Source organism: Rutidosis leptorrhynchoides, chromosome 6, assembly GCF_046630445.1.
Source record: "Rutidosis leptorrhynchoides isolate AG116_Rl617_1_P2 chromosome 6, CSIRO_AGI_Rlap_v1, whole genome shotgun sequence".
Lineage (NCBI taxonomy): Eukaryota > Viridiplantae > Streptophyta > Magnoliopsida > Asterales > Asteraceae > Rutidosis > Rutidosis leptorrhynchoides.
In genome coordinates this window covers 399,925,000-399,943,974 of record NC_092338.1, presented here as the reverse complement: position 1 = coordinate 399,943,974, position 18,975 = coordinate 399,925,000, and the positions used below count along the sequence as shown (strand labels likewise).

Sequence of the window (18,975 nt, the reverse complement as noted above, 5' to 3'; positions counted from 1 at the left end):
AATTTCAGTTTCATATTCCTAAGCGGAGGTTATATGTTAAATTTCAGTCTCATGCTCCTAACCGTAAGTTATGCAATTTTGCTGCCTCATATATATATATATATATATTTTTTTTTTTGAAAAGCAAATTTCATTAAAAAGAAAAGACCTTTACATTACAGTGAGCCTTGAGAGAAGGCTGAGAAGAGGGATAAAATAACGAAACGAAAAGAAAACGAATTGTTCGAAACACAGGAAACTAGCATGCGACTAACTGGACTTCGTATACTGCCTACAACCGACTAAAAATTAGCCTAATCCTCTTGCATTCGATGGGTTTTGTGAACCATTGGATCCAGTCGAGCGAGTGTTTCTTATCTCGGATTGAAATCCACTTGAAACTACACGATTGGACTTCTTGTAGAACAAACGAGCTTGACCCATCTGTTTTGTTAAACAGCTTGTTATTCCTGTTATACCAAATTTTGTATGCACATACCCACATACTTGCAGTCATCAGGTCAGGGTTTGGAAAGTTGTGTGAATGAGACATGGGGCCGGAAGCTATATCGTTCACCGACTGTATTTGAAAATTGTCGACTTTCCACCACTTGAAGAAACGAAGCCATAGATCCTTTGCGAAGGTGCAATGAATAAGCATGTGTTCTAGCGTTTCAACCTCATTGTCACAAACCGGGCATCTAGCCGAATCAAGGTCGATGCCTCTTTTGTCTAACTCGGTTCTAACTGGGAGGCGGTTTCTTTGAGCTCGCCATATAAACACCTCAATTTTTTGCGGTAAAAGGCGATTGCGAAGCGTTGCAACACTTGAGAAGGAGTTAACCAGAAGTTTGTTGTTGATAATCGTAGCAAGTGCGTGTGTGTGAAGTATCCCGCTGCTATGTTCCAGCCACTTCCATGAATCATTCTCGTAGCTGCCGAAACCGAAAGATGATATTTCTCCTATTAGTGAGTGCAATTCAGCTTCTGATCTGCCTCTTGGTTCGCGATTCCAATTCCACGAGTAATCCAAACCTGCACTGTTACGTAAAATTCTGTCCCGAATCGTAGCGTCTTTGTTGACTTCGAGCCTGAAAATTCTATTATATCTAACACAAAGCGGTTGATCACCGAGCAAGCTAGTAACATTATAACATTTATTAATTAACTAGGGCCATAAATATAAGTCTCATTTGTTCTCATATTAGTCAGTGTGAGGTAAAGGTCGATTTTTTTTTTTTTCACATTTTTTTGAGCATCTAGTAACATTATACGGAGTAACATTTATTAATTAACAAGGGCCATAAATATAAGTCTCATTTGTTCTTTATTAACCTTATATACTAAAGCATATATATATTATTATTGTTCATAGCCTTTTAAATTTTTCCCCCAATAACATGTCATCTCTGACATTATAAATTTAGTTCGCGTCAATGAAAGCAAATAGCATACCAGCCTTGCTGGTAATAAACCTTGTTTCTTTTCAAGACATCTCAGAGTTCGAAATCTCATGGCACAACTTTTTTTCCATTTACCAAATAACTTTTTTTTAACAAAGATCTTATCCTCCTTTTTTTTTTTTTTTTTTTTTTTTTTTTCATTTCTTCTATTAGTTACACTATGTTTGCGATTTTTTATTTACTTAAAAATTTTAAAAAGGCAAGTGATTAAGTTTTATACCAATACTAGGTTTTGAGCCCGTGCGTTGCACGTCAACTCAAACCGTTCCAAAATCATATATATAGACATGCATAGATATATATTACAACCAAGTTATCGATACGGGTTGGATAGATATAGATTACAAACATGAAGAGAGATATGTGTTAGAGTTAAGATTATCAATGCCAACTTATATGGTGGTGCATTTAGTTGTGATAATAGAGAAGTATTAAAACGGAAGTGATAAGTTTTTTGAATAAAATGATGGTGTATATTTTTTAATTAGTTCATATTAATACGTTTCATTGATTGATATATTTTTTATCATCAATATATTTTTTAATCATTCCAATTAAATTTAATTTTCTTCTCAGTTATTGTTTTTTTTTTATTAACTTGTTATTATAAAAAATTATGAGGATATAACATGTGTAAATTCCACTTGTCATTAATTCTTATTAATACTCTCCTAATGACAATTATGCTAATTTAAACTCTATTTTATATAAGTATATAGATATATAGATATAGATATAGATTTGGTATGTGTGTTTGCAATTATACATTATTAAAATAACAATTTTGCTAAAAACGATTTCGTGATGCAAAATGAAGATATATAATGTTTAAGAAAAGGAAAATTACTACTACAAAATGCAGATAATTTAAGTAAAATATGTCAACAACATCACACACGCAAGCAGAAGACTTTTCATAAAAATACGGCACCACACTCGCAGCAACGTGCAACCTTGTTATTATCCCAAGTCTCTAAAGTACCATCTACAAACATACTACTTTTTGAAAATACACACGGCCACTCAAAATTAGGGATGGCAATGGATCTAAAAAAATTCGAGATCCGCGGGTATTCGCACCCGTGATGGGCGGATAAAATCAAAAATCTTTACCCGCGATCGATCACCAAATTTCTTTAAATAATATCAAAAATCTTATTCATAAAATAGTACTACATTCGTATCTAAATTAAATTACTCAAAATACGTTATACTAGTAAATCAATATAAATATCACATTTGACTTTTTAATTTTTTTTCTTCACAATTTTAACTTAAAATACTTTTGTTTGTTTTATACAATATTAATCAAATTTATATGAATGTACAACGTTTTAAATAAATTTTTTATTAGTATACTTTTTATCAAATATTATATAACAAACAAGAATATTTAATGTTAAAGTTGAAATAGAAAGATAGTTTTTTCGTCGAAAAAACATAAACTCATTTAGAAGCGAGATCATTTTCCAAAGGAAAACGAAAAAGTCCTCAACAAAAATACAAAAGGACCAGAGAAAACAGTGAAGCTAGTACCTAGAAAGCAAGCATCTAAACAAAAATTATCTATTAACGAAATGAGTCTCCCTAACAACCCGATCAAAACCATACAAAAAACTGTAAAATACACGAGGATGAAAGGAACGAAACCATCCGTTTCATGACCCGTCCTAATCCATCTGGACGAATACATTACATTTGGTTACATCGCGAGGTACTTGACCTCTATATGATACATTTTACAAACATTGCATTCGTTTTTAAAAGACAAACTTTCATTACATCGAAAGTTGACGGCATGCATACCATTTCATAATATATTCAACTAATAATTGACTTAATAATAATCTTGATGAACTCAACGACTCGAATGCAACGTCTTTTGAAATATGTCATGAATGACTCCAAGTAATATCTCTAAAATGAGCAAATGCACAGCGGAAGATTTCTTTCATACCTGAGAATAAACATGCTTTAAAGTGTCAACCAAAAGGTTGGTGAGTTCATTAGTTTATCATAATCAATCATTTCCACAATTTTAATAGACCACAAAATTTCATTTTTCATAAACAACCTTACACTCGCAAGTGTATAAAAATTCATTCGTTTGATGAACACCTGGTAACCGACATTAACATAATCATATAGAATATACCCCGCATACTCGCAAGTATGCCATAATATTGGCAATCGCAATCACCATTTAAATCGAAGTACTAAAGCATTCCAAATTCCAGAATGGGGTTTGTTAGGCCCATAGATCTATCATTAGGATTCGCGTCAATTAGGGGTCATTTCCCTAATTCTTAGGTTACCAGACTTGAAGGGGCGATATTCGGTATAATAATCCAACCATACAATGTAGTTTTAAGTATTTGTGTCTATTTCGTAAAACAGTTATAAAAGCAGCGCATGTATTCTCATTCCCAAAAATATATATTGCAAAAGCATTTAAAAAGGGAGCAAATGAAACTCACAATACTTTATTTTGTAGTAAAAATACATATGACGATATTGAACAATGCAGGGTTGGCCTTGGATTCAAGAACCTATATCATTTATATATATATATTAAAATATATAATCGTAATCGAACAAATTTATATATTATATCTGAAATTATATATTATACTTATTTAGTTTTGTGTATATATCTAAAATGTTTAATATATGTAGTTATATTTATCTAATATTAGTGTTATTTTAAAAATATCTAACTTGTCATTTATGAATATTTATATACAAATTGTTATACGATTAATACATATTTATAATCTTAATAATATCCTTAACTTTTATTTTCAATAAAATCTTAATGTTAATATTATTGATAATACTAAAAATAATAATACTTAAATGATAGAGTTTATAATAATCTTAGTAATACTAATGTTAATAACATGTCTAATACTTATAAATTTAAATATGATATTATTACTAATAACTATAACACTAACAGTATCAACAATAATAATAATTAATCATAATATTAATAACGATACTTAAAATGATAAAATTAGTAGTAATAATTATATAAATCATATTTAAACTAATACTAATATTAATGATGATACTAATAATATTTAGTGATAAATCTAGTAATGATAATGATAATGATATTAATAATAATACGAGTTATATTATTAATCTTAGTATGTATAATAACAATTGTAATTGTAATTATTAATAATAGCAATAACAATAACAATAGAATAATAATCATAATAACAATAATAATAATAATAATAATAATAATAATAATAATAATAATAATAATAATAATAATAATAATAATAATAATAATAATAATAATAATAATAATAATAATAATAATAATTTTAAAATAAAATAAAAAGACTACCTTTAAAAGCCTCTAATAAAAAGAATGCACCCGGTGAGGATCGAACCCGAGACCTCTCGTTAAACCGAAAATACTCTAAACCATTCACTCTGCTACTTTTCTATTTTATATCCAAACTTATATGTATATAACTCGTACCCTTCTGTTCCCATATTTTTCATAAAAACAAATCGACCAGGATTATCATATTCAGGTGACGAATTCCTAATCAAGATTTAAGGCTTGAAATCGGATTATAAATAATTAGAGTTGGATACTTTTTTTTTTAAACTAAACAAAAAAAATATAAAAAATATAAAAACAGAAAGTAACCTGGTAACCTGGTAACCTGTTCGTGACACAAGAAAAAGAAATAATTGATAATTGATTTTCAATTTGAGGACGTTTTAGCTCATGAATCCTAAATGAAATAAGTTCTAAATCACTCATGGAAACTTTCTGTACCTTCAATTTGACTGGAAACATCCAAACATTTACGAATTTTGTGATGAACACGAAGTTGACTTTTTTTAAAATTTACCTTTGACCTAAAAATTAAAGCTATATAAAAAGATTTGGGAATTGAAATTTTACAGAAAGTTTGTTTGAAGGATTCATAACCAGGCTACAATTATACATTTAGGAATTTATTTGAAATTTGAGGGATTGATAAAAAAAAATAACGAACAGAGCAGCATTACTGTTATTCTTTGTTTTTTTTTTTTTACGAATTGCAGCGAGTGAAGTATATAGAGTGAAATTAGAATGATGCAGTAACACAATTTGATCACAATTATTTGTATTGGACACTTGAATTCGACATCTAACAGAATCTGACATAAAGGACATGAGCTTTTAAATCAGGAAATTAAAATATAACTTGGATAGGGATGGCTAACAGCTTTGAAATCCTTGATTGAATTTGATATCTAACAATTTGTACTGGACTGGATTTATATCAGATACTGATTCATACGCGTATATATATATATATATACATATATATATATATATATATATATATATATATATATATATATATATATATATATATATATATATATTTTAAAACTAAAACAGCTAATATAAATATATTATTTTATAACCGATTTATATAATATAAATATATATAAAAATTACAGTTAATAATATATAAAAAAATACTAATATTAATAATAATGGAAATAATAATAACCAGAATAATAATATAGTAGAATTAATAATAAGGATTTTAATAATAACAACAAAATAGTACTTATATTAATAATGATAATGAATAAATATTAATAACAATGTTAATAATGAAATTAAAAATGACACTCAAATTACAATTAAATTATACTTTTAATAAATCTTATAATAAAATTTTTATTTTGATAATCATAACCTTACAACAATAATAATACTATAGTAATACAATAAGTAATAATAATATTACCTTAATATCTATGTTAATTTGTAATTAAATTTTATATATTAATATTACATATTATTAATTATTTAGTATTTGTACAATATATATATATATATATATATATATATATATATATATATATATATATATATATATATATATATATATATATATATATATATATATCATATACAGAACATTTAATATTATACATTTTAATATATTAAACTGTACATACACTCATTCATTAAGTATAGAGATCGTATTCATTTTAATAATAACTTTTTTATCTGTTTACATTTTTAACTCTGATGATTGTATTGTATTTTATTATTTATATTCATTATATAAACTTATATTTATGTATATATATATACTTACATCTTTAATATCTAATATTTTATTTTATTTAATTCTATTGTGTCAATTGTATTTTATTAATTCAAAATATTGTGTATACACTTATATTTATATTTATATATGTATATATACATATTATTTACAAACAAATGTTCGTGAATCATCGGGAGTAGTCGAATGGTAATTAAATATATGAACATGGTTTCAAAGTTTTCAAGACTCAATGTTATAGACTTGCTTGTAACATCCCGTTTTTCCCGTACGTATCGAAAGGTACATACTTAATCATTTGTACGTATGTAACTCGTTGTTTATGCGTAATTGTGTAGATATATATATATATATATATATATATATATATATATATATATATATATATATATATATATATATATATATATATATATATATATATATATATACTTGTTAATGTGTGCGTAAATAAGTCTTAAAGGAGTTTCGGTTAGTGTTAAGTCTTGTGAGACTTAGATATGAGAGTTAGACGTGTATTGGAAGCTTGAACGAATTTAATGTTGTGTAAAACGATTTTTGTGTTTAAGATGGTCCAGCTGACCAGATCGTGCCTTAGGCCGCGCCGCGACAAATGGGTCCGCGCCGCGGCAAAGCAAGCAAACCAGGATCAGAAGTTGAGTTAAGAAGGGTCAATTTTTATGTTATATGTCGCGCCGCGACAAACTGGCCGCGCGCGCGGCAATTCTGCTGGACAGATTCCGAACTTAGATCTTTTTGAGGGGTTTTAAGGGGCAAAATAGTAAATTGACATGTGGATCTGATGGGATCATTAACTCTCCACCACATATTCATTTAATTCATTTCTTTTTCTCTTTTCTCTCCATTTTCTCTCCCAAAACTTAAAACCCATTTGAATTATAAGTGAGATTTGAGAGTGAAGGATTGAGGGTTGATCTTTGGAGCGAGATTTAAAGTTGTTCCTTGTGTCTCTAGCTACGCGTTGATAGTCTCGGTAAGTTCTAACTCTAAGTTTTGAGTTTTAATTGGTTAATGACTAGGGTTTTGGGTACTAGAGATTTGTAAGACCCATTTGGTGGTAAAATGGGTGAGTTTGGGTTATGTTGTTGTAATGAAACCCTAATAGCCACAATCTAGGGTTTTGGCCTTGTGATTTGGAGTTGTAAGTGCCAATTGGTGTTGTTAGTCACTAATGCACTTTAAGATTTATGAAAGAAGTGTAAATGGGTAAGTTTGACTTGATTGTGAATCTAAGAAATATAAAATGGGTCAAAATGTACTAGTTGACTTAATTAGATGAAATGGGTATGGATTGCTCTAAGTTTTGTGTTAATTGAAGTTAATAGACTTTAATTCACTAGTTTTAGTGATTAAAGTCGAGTCTTGGCCATTTATGGGCGGTTGTGAGTAGTTGAGTCATTTAATGCAAATTGGGTCATTAAATGCTCAAGTGGGAGTATTGTGGTTAATCCCACTAGTTGTGAAATTGAATGTGCACCTAATAATTTAGGTACATTGCGTTGAAGCTCGGAAGTGCTAGATCATCATCCTTGTGATAAGGTGAGTGGAATAATTATATATGCATGTATATGATTTATTTGCTTATGGGGTATGGGTTAAAGTTCGATGTTGACGATACCATACCCTAGTGTATATTTGTGTTGTTGATGAGGGTTTAAAGTTCGTTGTTGACGATACCTCATACGTATGGAATTAAAGTTCGATGTTGACGATGCCATACGATTATTGTAGTGACGTTGATGAGGGTTTAAAGTTCGTTGTTGACGATACCTCATATGTGGGTTTAAAGTTCGGTGTTGACGATACCACATTAATATAGGCGAATGGGATTTAAGTTCGATGTTGACGATACCATTCGTTGGGCTAGCCTTGAGATCTTGAGTACTACGGATGTTGTGAACATCATCGTTATACTTGTGTTTTAGCATATTGTTTTGTTGTGTTATAAGCTATTGTTATACTAGCCTTGTTATCGTGATACTTAGCGTTATACAAGTGAATGGTATGCTAATTAGGTAACTAGTATGTATGCGGATTTGGTAAGTGTTTGCAAGTAAGTAGGTTATATATATGTATGTATAATTATTGCACTCACTAAGCCTTGCTTACCCTCTCGTTGTTTACCATTTTATAGGTTCCGGCTTGGACAAGGGTAAGGGCATACGTTTGGACTAGTGGTCTCCCGCTTATGTTGTCGGGGGTACTTTTGGTGTTAGCTTTTGAAGTTGGCCTAATGTTTTGGGTAGTTTAGCCCCAAACCATGCTCGAGGTCGTTTGGATTATAAACTATCCTTGTAGTGGTTCAAACTTGTATTAAACTTAATTAATGGCTTTCGTGCCTTTTGTAAACATTTAAATTGATGTACGTTTAAATGGAACTTGTGGAATGGTTTACATATTTAATTGGCGCATAAATGTGTATTATAAAAAAAAAAATTATCGTATGGAATACGGGTTGGGTTGTTTCAAGTGGTATCAGAGCATGGTCTAAGGGATTTAGGCGACTTGAGATAGGTGCCTAGACTTGGGCTTTATTGTGTGAGCGCTTTATGCGGGACTTGTAGGACTTTGGGTCTAATCGGGAATTGTTAGTGCTTTGGTTTATGTGAACTAACCTTGTGCTAATTGTTTTGTGTTGTGTTTAGAAATCATCAAGCAAGACGGACGTTGTACTAGCGAGTTAATGCAACGTGCTCGCGTAACAACGATTAGCTACCGTTGTTACGGGTGCAAATCGTGTCAAACAAGTAATGTACGACGATTGTCGAGCGAGATGGAGTAGTGTGGTGTACATGTATATACTTACATGTTATGTCTTTTCGTTCTTTGTTTAATCTTTTCCGTTTTATAGAATGAAGACGAGAAACGGACACGATAATGATAACGGTGGTATGAGTGAGGATGGTGAACTCACGGCCAAGGTTGAGGCCATCTTTAAAAAGTTAAAGAAGGATTTTCTTGACGATGTCCGGAAGGTCTTCCAAGAGTCGGTCGATGGACAAGTGACCGAAATGATCAACGATCGAATGAAAGTGATAATGCTAAAAACGAACATATATTTCATAGCATTATTCCTCAAGAAAGACAAGCTTTTAGTTGCAATTTTTCTATTTACAAGTGATATTCGTTTAAATAATAAAAGGTGAAGACAAAAGACAGATTCGACGAATTGAAGACGCAAATGACCAAAAAGCTCAAAAGTACAAAATACAATAAAAAAGGTTCCAATTATTGATGAGAAACGTCTCAAAATTACAAGAGTACAAGATTCAAAACGCAAAGTACAAGATATTAAATTGTACTCAAGGACGTTCGAAAATCCGGAACCGGGACTAGAGTCAACTCTCAACGCTCGACGTAACGGACTAAAAATTACAAGTTAACTATGTATATAAATATAATATAATATATAATTAATTATATAAATTATATATATATTATATTTATATAATAAACCGTCGGCAGACTAAGATCCAAATTGGAGTGAGCTGGAATTTCAAACTCCGCGACTCGCGGAGTTTGAAGAGCAAAAATGCCGCGAGTTGCGGAGCAGCCAAATTCGAAAATCCCTATAAAAGGCAACACATTCTGATCGTTTTTAATATCTAAAAATCTATCTCTCTCTCAATATATACGTAAATATATATATATAATTTATATTTTAATTTTAATTTTAATTTTAAATCCTAATAATAAGGGTATGTTAGCGAATGTTGTAAGGGTGTAAGTCGAAATTCTGTCCGTGTAACGCTACGCTATTTTTAATCATTGTAAGTTATGTCTATATTATTTTCATTAATGTCTCGTAGCTAAGCCGTTATTATGCTTATTAAAGACGAAGTAATCATGATGTTGGGCTAATTACTAAAATTGGGTAATTGGGCTTTGTACCACAATTGGGGTTTGGATAAAAGAACGACACTTGTGGAAATTAGACTATGGGCTATTAATGGGTTTTATATTAACTAAACAATACCTTATTAATTCAATATACAAACTTATAATTTGACGTATTTATATATAACCACATACGCTTGACTGGGTACGGTGGGCGGGATATCTATAAATACCAATAATTATTCATTTTACCGGACACGGAACTGGATTAATAGTTAATAGACTTGTTGAAACAGGAGTGAATTACATTCAAGGGTAATTGGTGTAATTGTTAACAAAGTAGTAAAACCTTGGTTTACACGCAGTCGATAACCTGGTGTATTCATTAAACAAAGTATTAAAACCTTGTTACAATTCGAATCCCCAATTAGTTGGAATATTTGACTTCGGGAATAAGAATAATTTGACGAAGGCTTTCGCTCTTTATATTTATGACTGATGGACTATTATGGACAAATCCGTATGGACATATTAAATAATCCAGGACAAAGAACAATTAACCCATGGGCATAAAACTAAAATCAACACGTCAAACATCATGATTACGGAAATTTAAATAAGCATAATTCTTTTATTTCATATTTAATTTCCTTTATTTTATATTTAATTGCACTTCTAATTATCGTACTTTTATTTATTGTTATTGTATTTAATTGCACTTTTAATTATCGTACTTTTTAATTATCGCAATTTTATTTTATCGTTATTTACTTTACGCTTTAAATTAAGTCTTGTATTTATTTTTAATATTTTACATTAGGTTTTAACTGCGACTAAAGTTTTAAAAATCGACAAACCGGTCATTAAACGGTAAAAACCCCCTTTATAATAATAATATTACTTATATATATATTTGTATTTTTATAAAATAAAACTAATATAGCGTTAAGCTTTGTTAAAAGATTCCCTGTGGAACGAACCGGACTTACTAAAAACTACACTACTGTACGATTAGGTACACTGCCTATAAGTGTTGTAGCAAGGGTTAAGTATATCCATTCTATAAATAAATAAATATCTTGTGTAAAATTGTATCGTATTTAATAGTATTTTCTTGTAAAATTTAATAGTATTTTATACCCCTTAGTGAAAACATCAAGTATTTTTGGCGCCGCTGCCGGGGAACTTAAAATCTAGCTTAAAAGCAGGAAGCGCAACGCTAATAAAAAAAATAAAAAAAAAATTATTTTAAGTTTACTTTTATTAAAAAATTACGCTTTCGTAAAAATACGTTTTAAAAATTCAAAAATATAAAAAGAAAAATAAAAATATAAATATTTTTAAGAGTTTGTTAAATATTTAAGTTTTATAAAGTTTCTTTATTTTTATTTTATAAAAATATAAGTTTTATTTAAATATTTTGTTTTTATTTAAAACATAAAAATTAAAAAACCGAAAAAAAAGAAACCGAAAAAAAATATACATATAAATCTAGTTTTAAGATTTTTATGTATTTCTATTTTTATTTTAGTTTTAAAAAAAAACATAAGATTTTATTTAATTAATATAAATATTTTATATAAATACTAAAAACAGAAAAATAAAAAATATATATATATATATAAATAAAAAACTGACCTGTCGAAATTTGAACCTGGTGCACGTGAACCTGTAACCTCCGCGACTCGCGGAGATATTGAACCGGGCCAACCGCAAGTCGCGGAGCCGTCTGACACGGGCCACACAGAAACCCTAACAGCATTAATTACGGGATAATTATTATTATTAATCTTAAACCCTAATTAGGGTATTTTTATTATAATATTTAGTTTTAAATTTATTATTTTGTTTTATTTAGTTTTAATTAGTTTAATTAAATTGAAAAATTAATAGTTTTAATAAAATAAATAATATAAAAATAATATTTTTATAAAAATTGTACTTTTTACAACTTTTAGTATATTTTTATATTTTGTTCATTTTTAATTGTTTTAGCGTAACTTTTTTATTTTTCGCTCATATTTAGTTTTAAATATAGTTTTTGCCATAGTTATTTTTATTTCTAGATTTTTAGGCTTTGCCGTAAAATTCCTTAAGTGCTTTTTCTTTAGACTAAGATTTAGGTGCTTTAGAATTTTGCGACGCCTTTTTAAGTTTTAGTACCTTTTTAAGTTATTGCCATTTGGGATATAGTTTTACTTGTAAGCTTTAATATTTTTAGACGCAACTTTTAGTTTTTAGTTTTTAGTTCCTTTTTAAGTTTCAACGCGCTACTTTCTTATTTTTATTTTTCGACGCCTTTTACCTATGTATCAATTATCACTCCAATTAGTAATCTCAATTTGCAATTTTAATTTTAAGTTAGTGATAGTAATAAGGTTGGGTTAGTCGAGTGTTTTAAAGTTTTATAGTCATTTTTCTTTCTTTCTTATTTTTCGACGCCTTTTCTTTTTCAACCCTTTTCTTTTTCGACCTTTTTCGACGCGCTCTTTTTCTTTCTTATTTCTCGCCATTCTAGTTTTAGGACATAGATTTTTATTCTACTTCTTATCTAAATTTCTTAAAATTACGAAAATTTATTTTAAGTGGTTAAATTGATAGACATCAAAATTTTCTGGTTCGTAGTAATAGTTGGATTTGTACGTGGACCGGGTTATTGGAGCCAAACAGTACTCAATTATATTGAGACCAAACGAATCCTGCCCCTCTGCTGCATCTTTTGGCTATTCGAAACGTGAGCAAAATCAGAAAAGTCTATTAATTGGATAACTTATATAATTTTTCTTTCCTTTTAAAAACTAATAGGATATTCAGTGAATGCACCGAGCAAGACGTTCACCACCTTTTGTAAGTTCACCACCTGTAACTAGATCAAGACATTTAGCAAATATTACCGCCGTTGATTTTTCTTTAGAATCGTCATCCAGTCGACCAAGTACTCCAATTCAAATTTCCGATAATCCATTTTTTTGAACCCGACCTCACAATTGAGAATCCGGAGAATATTCAGGGACGATTCATAGATCCTGAACCATTAATTTTTCCTCCGGAACTACCAATCATTCAAACAGAGATTGTTGAGGAACGAACCATTAAATCAGAATCCTCTAGTGATTCAGATTCAACAAATTCAATTATGGAAAATCTGGAACCTTTAAGTATGGAAGACCGAATGAGAGCTAAACGCACTGGCCAAGGTCACGCAATTACTCATCCAGACATTAATGCGCCAGATTATGAAATCAAAGGACAAATTCTACACATGGTGACTAATCAATGCCAATTTAGTGGTGCGCCGAAGGAAGATCCAAATGAACATCTTCGTACCTTTAATAGGATCTGCACACTATTTAAAATAAGAGAAGTGGAGGATGAACAGATATATCTCATGTTATTTCCCTGGACTTTAAAGGGAGAAGCCAAAGATTGGTTGGAATAGTTACCTGAAGGGGCGATTGACACATGAGATGTTTTAGTTGAAAAATTTCTTAAACAATTCTTTCCGGCATCTAAAGCCGTAAGACTTCAAGGAAAAATTGTTACGTTCACACAGAAACCAAATGAAACTCTATATGAGGCGTGGACTAGATTTGGAAAGTTATTAAGAGGATGCCCGCAACATAGTTTAGACACCTGTCAAATAGTACAAATATTCTACCAAGGATGCGACATCACTACAAGGAAAGACATCGATATAGCAGCTGGTGGTTCTATTATGAAGAAAACAGAAACTGATGCTTATAAAATTATTGATAACACTGCTTCCCACTCACATGAGTGGCACCAAGAAAAAGATATCGTTAGATCATCTAAAGCAGCTAGAGCCGATTCTAGCCATGACTTAGACTCCATTTCTGCAAAGATAGATGCTGTCGAGAGACGAATGGAAAAGATGACTAAAGATATCCACTCAATACGAATTAGTTGTGAGCAGTGTGGAGGACCACATTTGACAAAAGATTGTCTCAGTATTGAGCTAACAATGGAACAAAGAGAGAATATTTCATATATAAACCAAAGGCCTGGAAATAATTATCAGAATAATTATCAACCGCCAAGACCAATCTACAATCAAAACCAGAAATATAACAGAAATGTTTCATACAACAATCAACAAGGTCCTAGCAATCAACAAGTATCCAATAATACTTACAACCAGCAAAGACCTAATTTTCAAAACAAACCACCACAAACCGATGATAAAAAGCCGAATTTAGAAGATATGTTGACGAAGCTAGTTGAAACTCAAACGCAGTTTTTCACATCTCAGAAACAAACCAATGAACAAAATGCTCAAGCATTTAGAAATCAACAAGCTTCTATTCAAAACTTGGAACAAGAAGTAAGTAACCTAGCAAGGTTAATAGGTGAAAGAAAACCGGGAAGTTTACCTAGTGATACAAATGCTAACCCCCGGAATGAAACAGCTAAAGCCATTACCACAAGAAGTGGTACAACACTTAAACCACCTGAAATACCTGAAATTTCTGATGAAGCTATTCCTACTCCACAAGAACCACAACCTGAACAAGATAAGGAAACAGAACCGGTAGTTGAAAAGGTTAATGAAGATAACACAGTTAAGGCTAAACCTTATGTTAAACCATACCAACCACCACTTCCTTACCCGAGTAAAATGAAAAAAAGAGAAACTTGAAGCCGAGCAATCCAAATTTTTGGATATGTTTAAACAGATAAATGTAAATCTTCCTTTCATTGATGTAATTTCAGGAATGCCTAGATATGCTAAATTTTGGAAGGATCTAATATCGAATAGAAAGAAAATGGAAGAACTCTCGGCCGTTACTATGAATGCTAATTGTTCTGCAGTGCTGTTGAATAAGATACCAGAAAAACTATCTGATCCAGGAAGTTTCACAATTCCATGTTTTCTGGGTAGTCTTAGTTCAATAGAAGCATTGGCAGACTTAGGTGCTAGTATAAATTTAATGCCGTATTCATTATACGCTAAACTAGACCTTGGAGAATTGAAACCAACAAGAATAAGCATACAACTAGCCGATAGATCAATAAAATATCCTAGAGGGATAATGGAGAACATGCTAGTTAAAGTTGGTACTTTAGTATTTCCAGTAGATTTTGTTGTTCTGGACATAGAAGAAGATTCTCAAGTTCCTCTCATATTAGGAAGGCCATTCTTAAACACGGCTAAAGCAATGATAGACGTGTTCGGTAAGAAACTGACCCTAAGTATAGAGGATGAGAGTGTTACCTTTTCAGTTGATAGAGCAATACAACAACCGCAATCTGCAGATGATACATGCTATTATATTCAAACTATATATTTACATGCAGAATTGTTAGAAGAATTTCCAGAATTACAAGGAACAGGAGAATGTTCTTTAGGAGAAGGAACTGAACCAATTGATGAAGCTGAAATGTTAGCTACACTAATAGCTAATGGGTATGAACCAACAACAGAAGAAATTCAAATGCTAAAAGAAGAAGACAGATATCGATATAAATCATCGATAGAAGAACCACATACATTAGAGTTAAAGCCACTTCCAAACCATTTGGAATACGCTTATTTACATGGTGAATCTGAATTACCTGTAATAATATCATCTTTTCTTACTGAAAATGAGAAATCACAACTCATTTCTGTGTTGAAAGCTCATAAACCAGCCATTGCATGGAAGATTCATGATATTAAAGGAATAACTCCTTCGTATTGCACACATAAAATCCTTATGGAAGAAGGTCATAAAACGTATGTGCAAAGCCAATGAAGACGAAATCCTAATATGCAAGATGTTGTTAAAAAGAAATTATTAAACTGCTAGATGCAGGTTTAATTTATCCAATTTCTGATAGTCCATGGGTAAGCCCAGTTCAATGCATGCCTAAGAAGGGTGGCATGACTGTTATTACAAATGAGAAAAATGAGCTTATTCCTACTAGGACTGTAACAGGATGGCGTGTGTGTATTGATTATAGAAAATTAAATGTCGCCACCAGAAAAGATCACTTTCCCTTACCTTTCATTGATCAAATGTTGGAAAGATTAGCCGGAAATAGTTACTATTGTTTTCTAGATGGTTTTTCCGGATATTTTCAAATTCCAATAGCACCCGAAGACCAAGAAAAAACCACATTCACATGCCCTTATGGTACTTTTGCTTACAAACGCATGCCATTTGGACTTTGTAACGCCCCTGCAACCTTTCAAAAGTGCATGATGGCGATTTTTCACGACATGATAGAAGAATGCATGGAAGTTTTCATGGATGACTTTTCAGTCTTCGGTGATACTTTTGAAACAAGTCTAGCTAATCTTGAACGAATGCTTATTAGATGCGAACAATCAAATCTAGTAATTAATTGGGAGAAATGCCATTTCATGGTTAAAGAAGGCATCGTTCTTGGACATAAAATTTCAAAGGAAGGAATTGAAGTGGATAGAGCTAAAGTAGATGTAATTGCTAAAATTTCACATCCCACCAATGTTAGAGGAGTTAGGAGTTTTCTAGGGCATGCCGGTTTTTACCGACGTTTCATAAAAGATTTTTCTAAAATTGCCACTCCTATGAATAAACTCCTAGAAAAGGATGCTCCATTCATCTTTTCAGATAAATGTATCAAATCTTTTAATATTCTTAAAGAGAAACTCACTAATGCGTCGATCATGATAACACCAAATTGGAATCTACCGTTTGAACTTATGTGCGATGCAAGTGATTTTGCAATGGAAGCCGTTTTAGGTCAAAGGATTGAAAAACGATTTCAACCTATATATTATGCTAGTAAGACGTTACAAGGAGCACAAACAAACTATACAACTACTGAAAAAGTACTCCTTGCTATTCTCTTTGCTTTTGACAAATTTCGATCATATCTCGTTCTAGCAAAAACGGTGGTCTATACCGACCATTCTGCTCTTAGATACCTATTTTCGAAACAAGATGCCAAACCAAGATTAATCCGTTGGATCTTACTCTTACAAGAGTTCGATATTGAAATCCGAGATAAAAGAGGAGCAGAAAATCTCGCCGCTGATCATCTTTCTCGTCTTGAAAATCCCGACTTAGAAGTTCAAAATGAATCGGCCATACAAGACAACTTTCCTGATGAATATCTATTGAAGATAGATTATAATGAAATTCCATGGTTTGCAGACTATGCAAACTACTTAGTATGTGGATTCCTTGAAAAAGGATTGTCGTACCAAAAACGAAAGAAATTCTTTAGTGATATAAAACACTATTTCTGGGAAGATCCACATCTGTTTAAAAGTTGTCCCGATGGAATAATACGCCGATGTGTATTCGGAGATGAAGCCAATCAAATCTTAAACCATTGTCACACAGGACAAACAGGAGGGCATTATGGGCCTCAACTCACAGCAAGAAAAGTTTATGATGCTGGATTCTATTGGCCTACAATTTACAAAGACGCTCACCTTCTTTGCAAATCCTGTGATGCTTGTCAAAGGGTCGGAAAAATAAGTCAACGTGATGAAATGCCACAAAATGTCATTCAAGTATGTGAAGTATTTGACATTTGGGGTATTGACTTTATGGGTCCATTTCCAAAATCTCATAATAATCTATATATTCTCGTAGCCATTGATTATGTATCTAAATGGGCGGAAGCACAAGCTCTCCCAACTAACGATGCACGAGTTGTAGTCAACTTTTTAAAACGTCTTTTTGCAAGGTTTGGAACACCGAAAGCTTTAATAAGTGATCGGGGTACTCATTTCTGTAATAATCAACTTGAGAAAGTTCTTAAAAGATATGGAGTAACTCATAAAATCTCCACCGCTTATCATCCACAAACAAGTGGACAAGTTGAAAATACCAACCGAGCTTTAAAATGTATTCTAGAGAAAACCTAGGATCAAATCCTAAGGAATGGTCCATAAAATTGGAGGATGCACTCTGGGCTTTTAGAACAGCCTACAAAACTCCAATTGGAACCACACCTTTTAAACTCGTTTACGGAAAAGCATGTCATCTTCCAGTAGAAATTGAACACAAAGCATTTTGGGCTTTGAAGACATGTAATCTTGATTTACATGAAGCTGGACGTCTACGGTTAAGTCAATTAAACGAATTAGAAGAATTAAGACATGAAGCATACGAAAATTCGTTAATCTATAAGGAAAGAACGAAGAAATGGCATGATAAAAGAATTAGAAGTTCAAAAGAATTCAAAGAAGGAGACAGAGTTCTTCTTTTCAATTCACGATTCAAGCTATTTCCTGGAAAATTGAAATCAAGATGGTCTGGACCATTCACAGTCAAAAGAGTTTTCCCATACGGAACGATAGAATTAATAAATTCAAATGGGATTGAATTTAAGGTTAATGGTCACAGAGTTAAACATTACATACATGGTCCGATGGAAGTTGACAAGGAAGTTAATCACAATTTCGATACCACAGCTAACTAAGTGTGGGGAGAATCAAGTCTTTAAAGGATAATATGTATTTATGTTAGAGTTAGATTTTCTGTTTTCGTGTAGTTCTCAAAAATGGAACCCGAATGGTCTTTCCCTAGCAGACCCTAAAGAACTAGTCTTCTCCCCCCATTCTGAATTTTTAT

General features: G+C 31.3%; 1 protein-coding gene across 1 annotated transcript; it reads right to left on the bottom strand.

Moving 5' to 3' along the window:
• Positions 1–271: 271 nt before the first annotated feature.
• On the bottom strand, positions 272–1,494 carry LOC139855043 (uncharacterized). Its single transcript, XM_071844303.1, has 3 exons — positions 1,435–1,494; positions 1,225–1,238; positions 272–1,118 (listed from the first exon to the last, which is right to left on the bottom strand). The coding sequence occupies exons 1-3, from the start codon at positions 1,492–1,494 to the stop codon at positions 272–274; spliced, it is 921 nt and encodes a 306-aa protein (XP_071700404.1).
• Between the last annotated feature and the right edge of the window lie 17,481 nt (positions 1,495–18,975).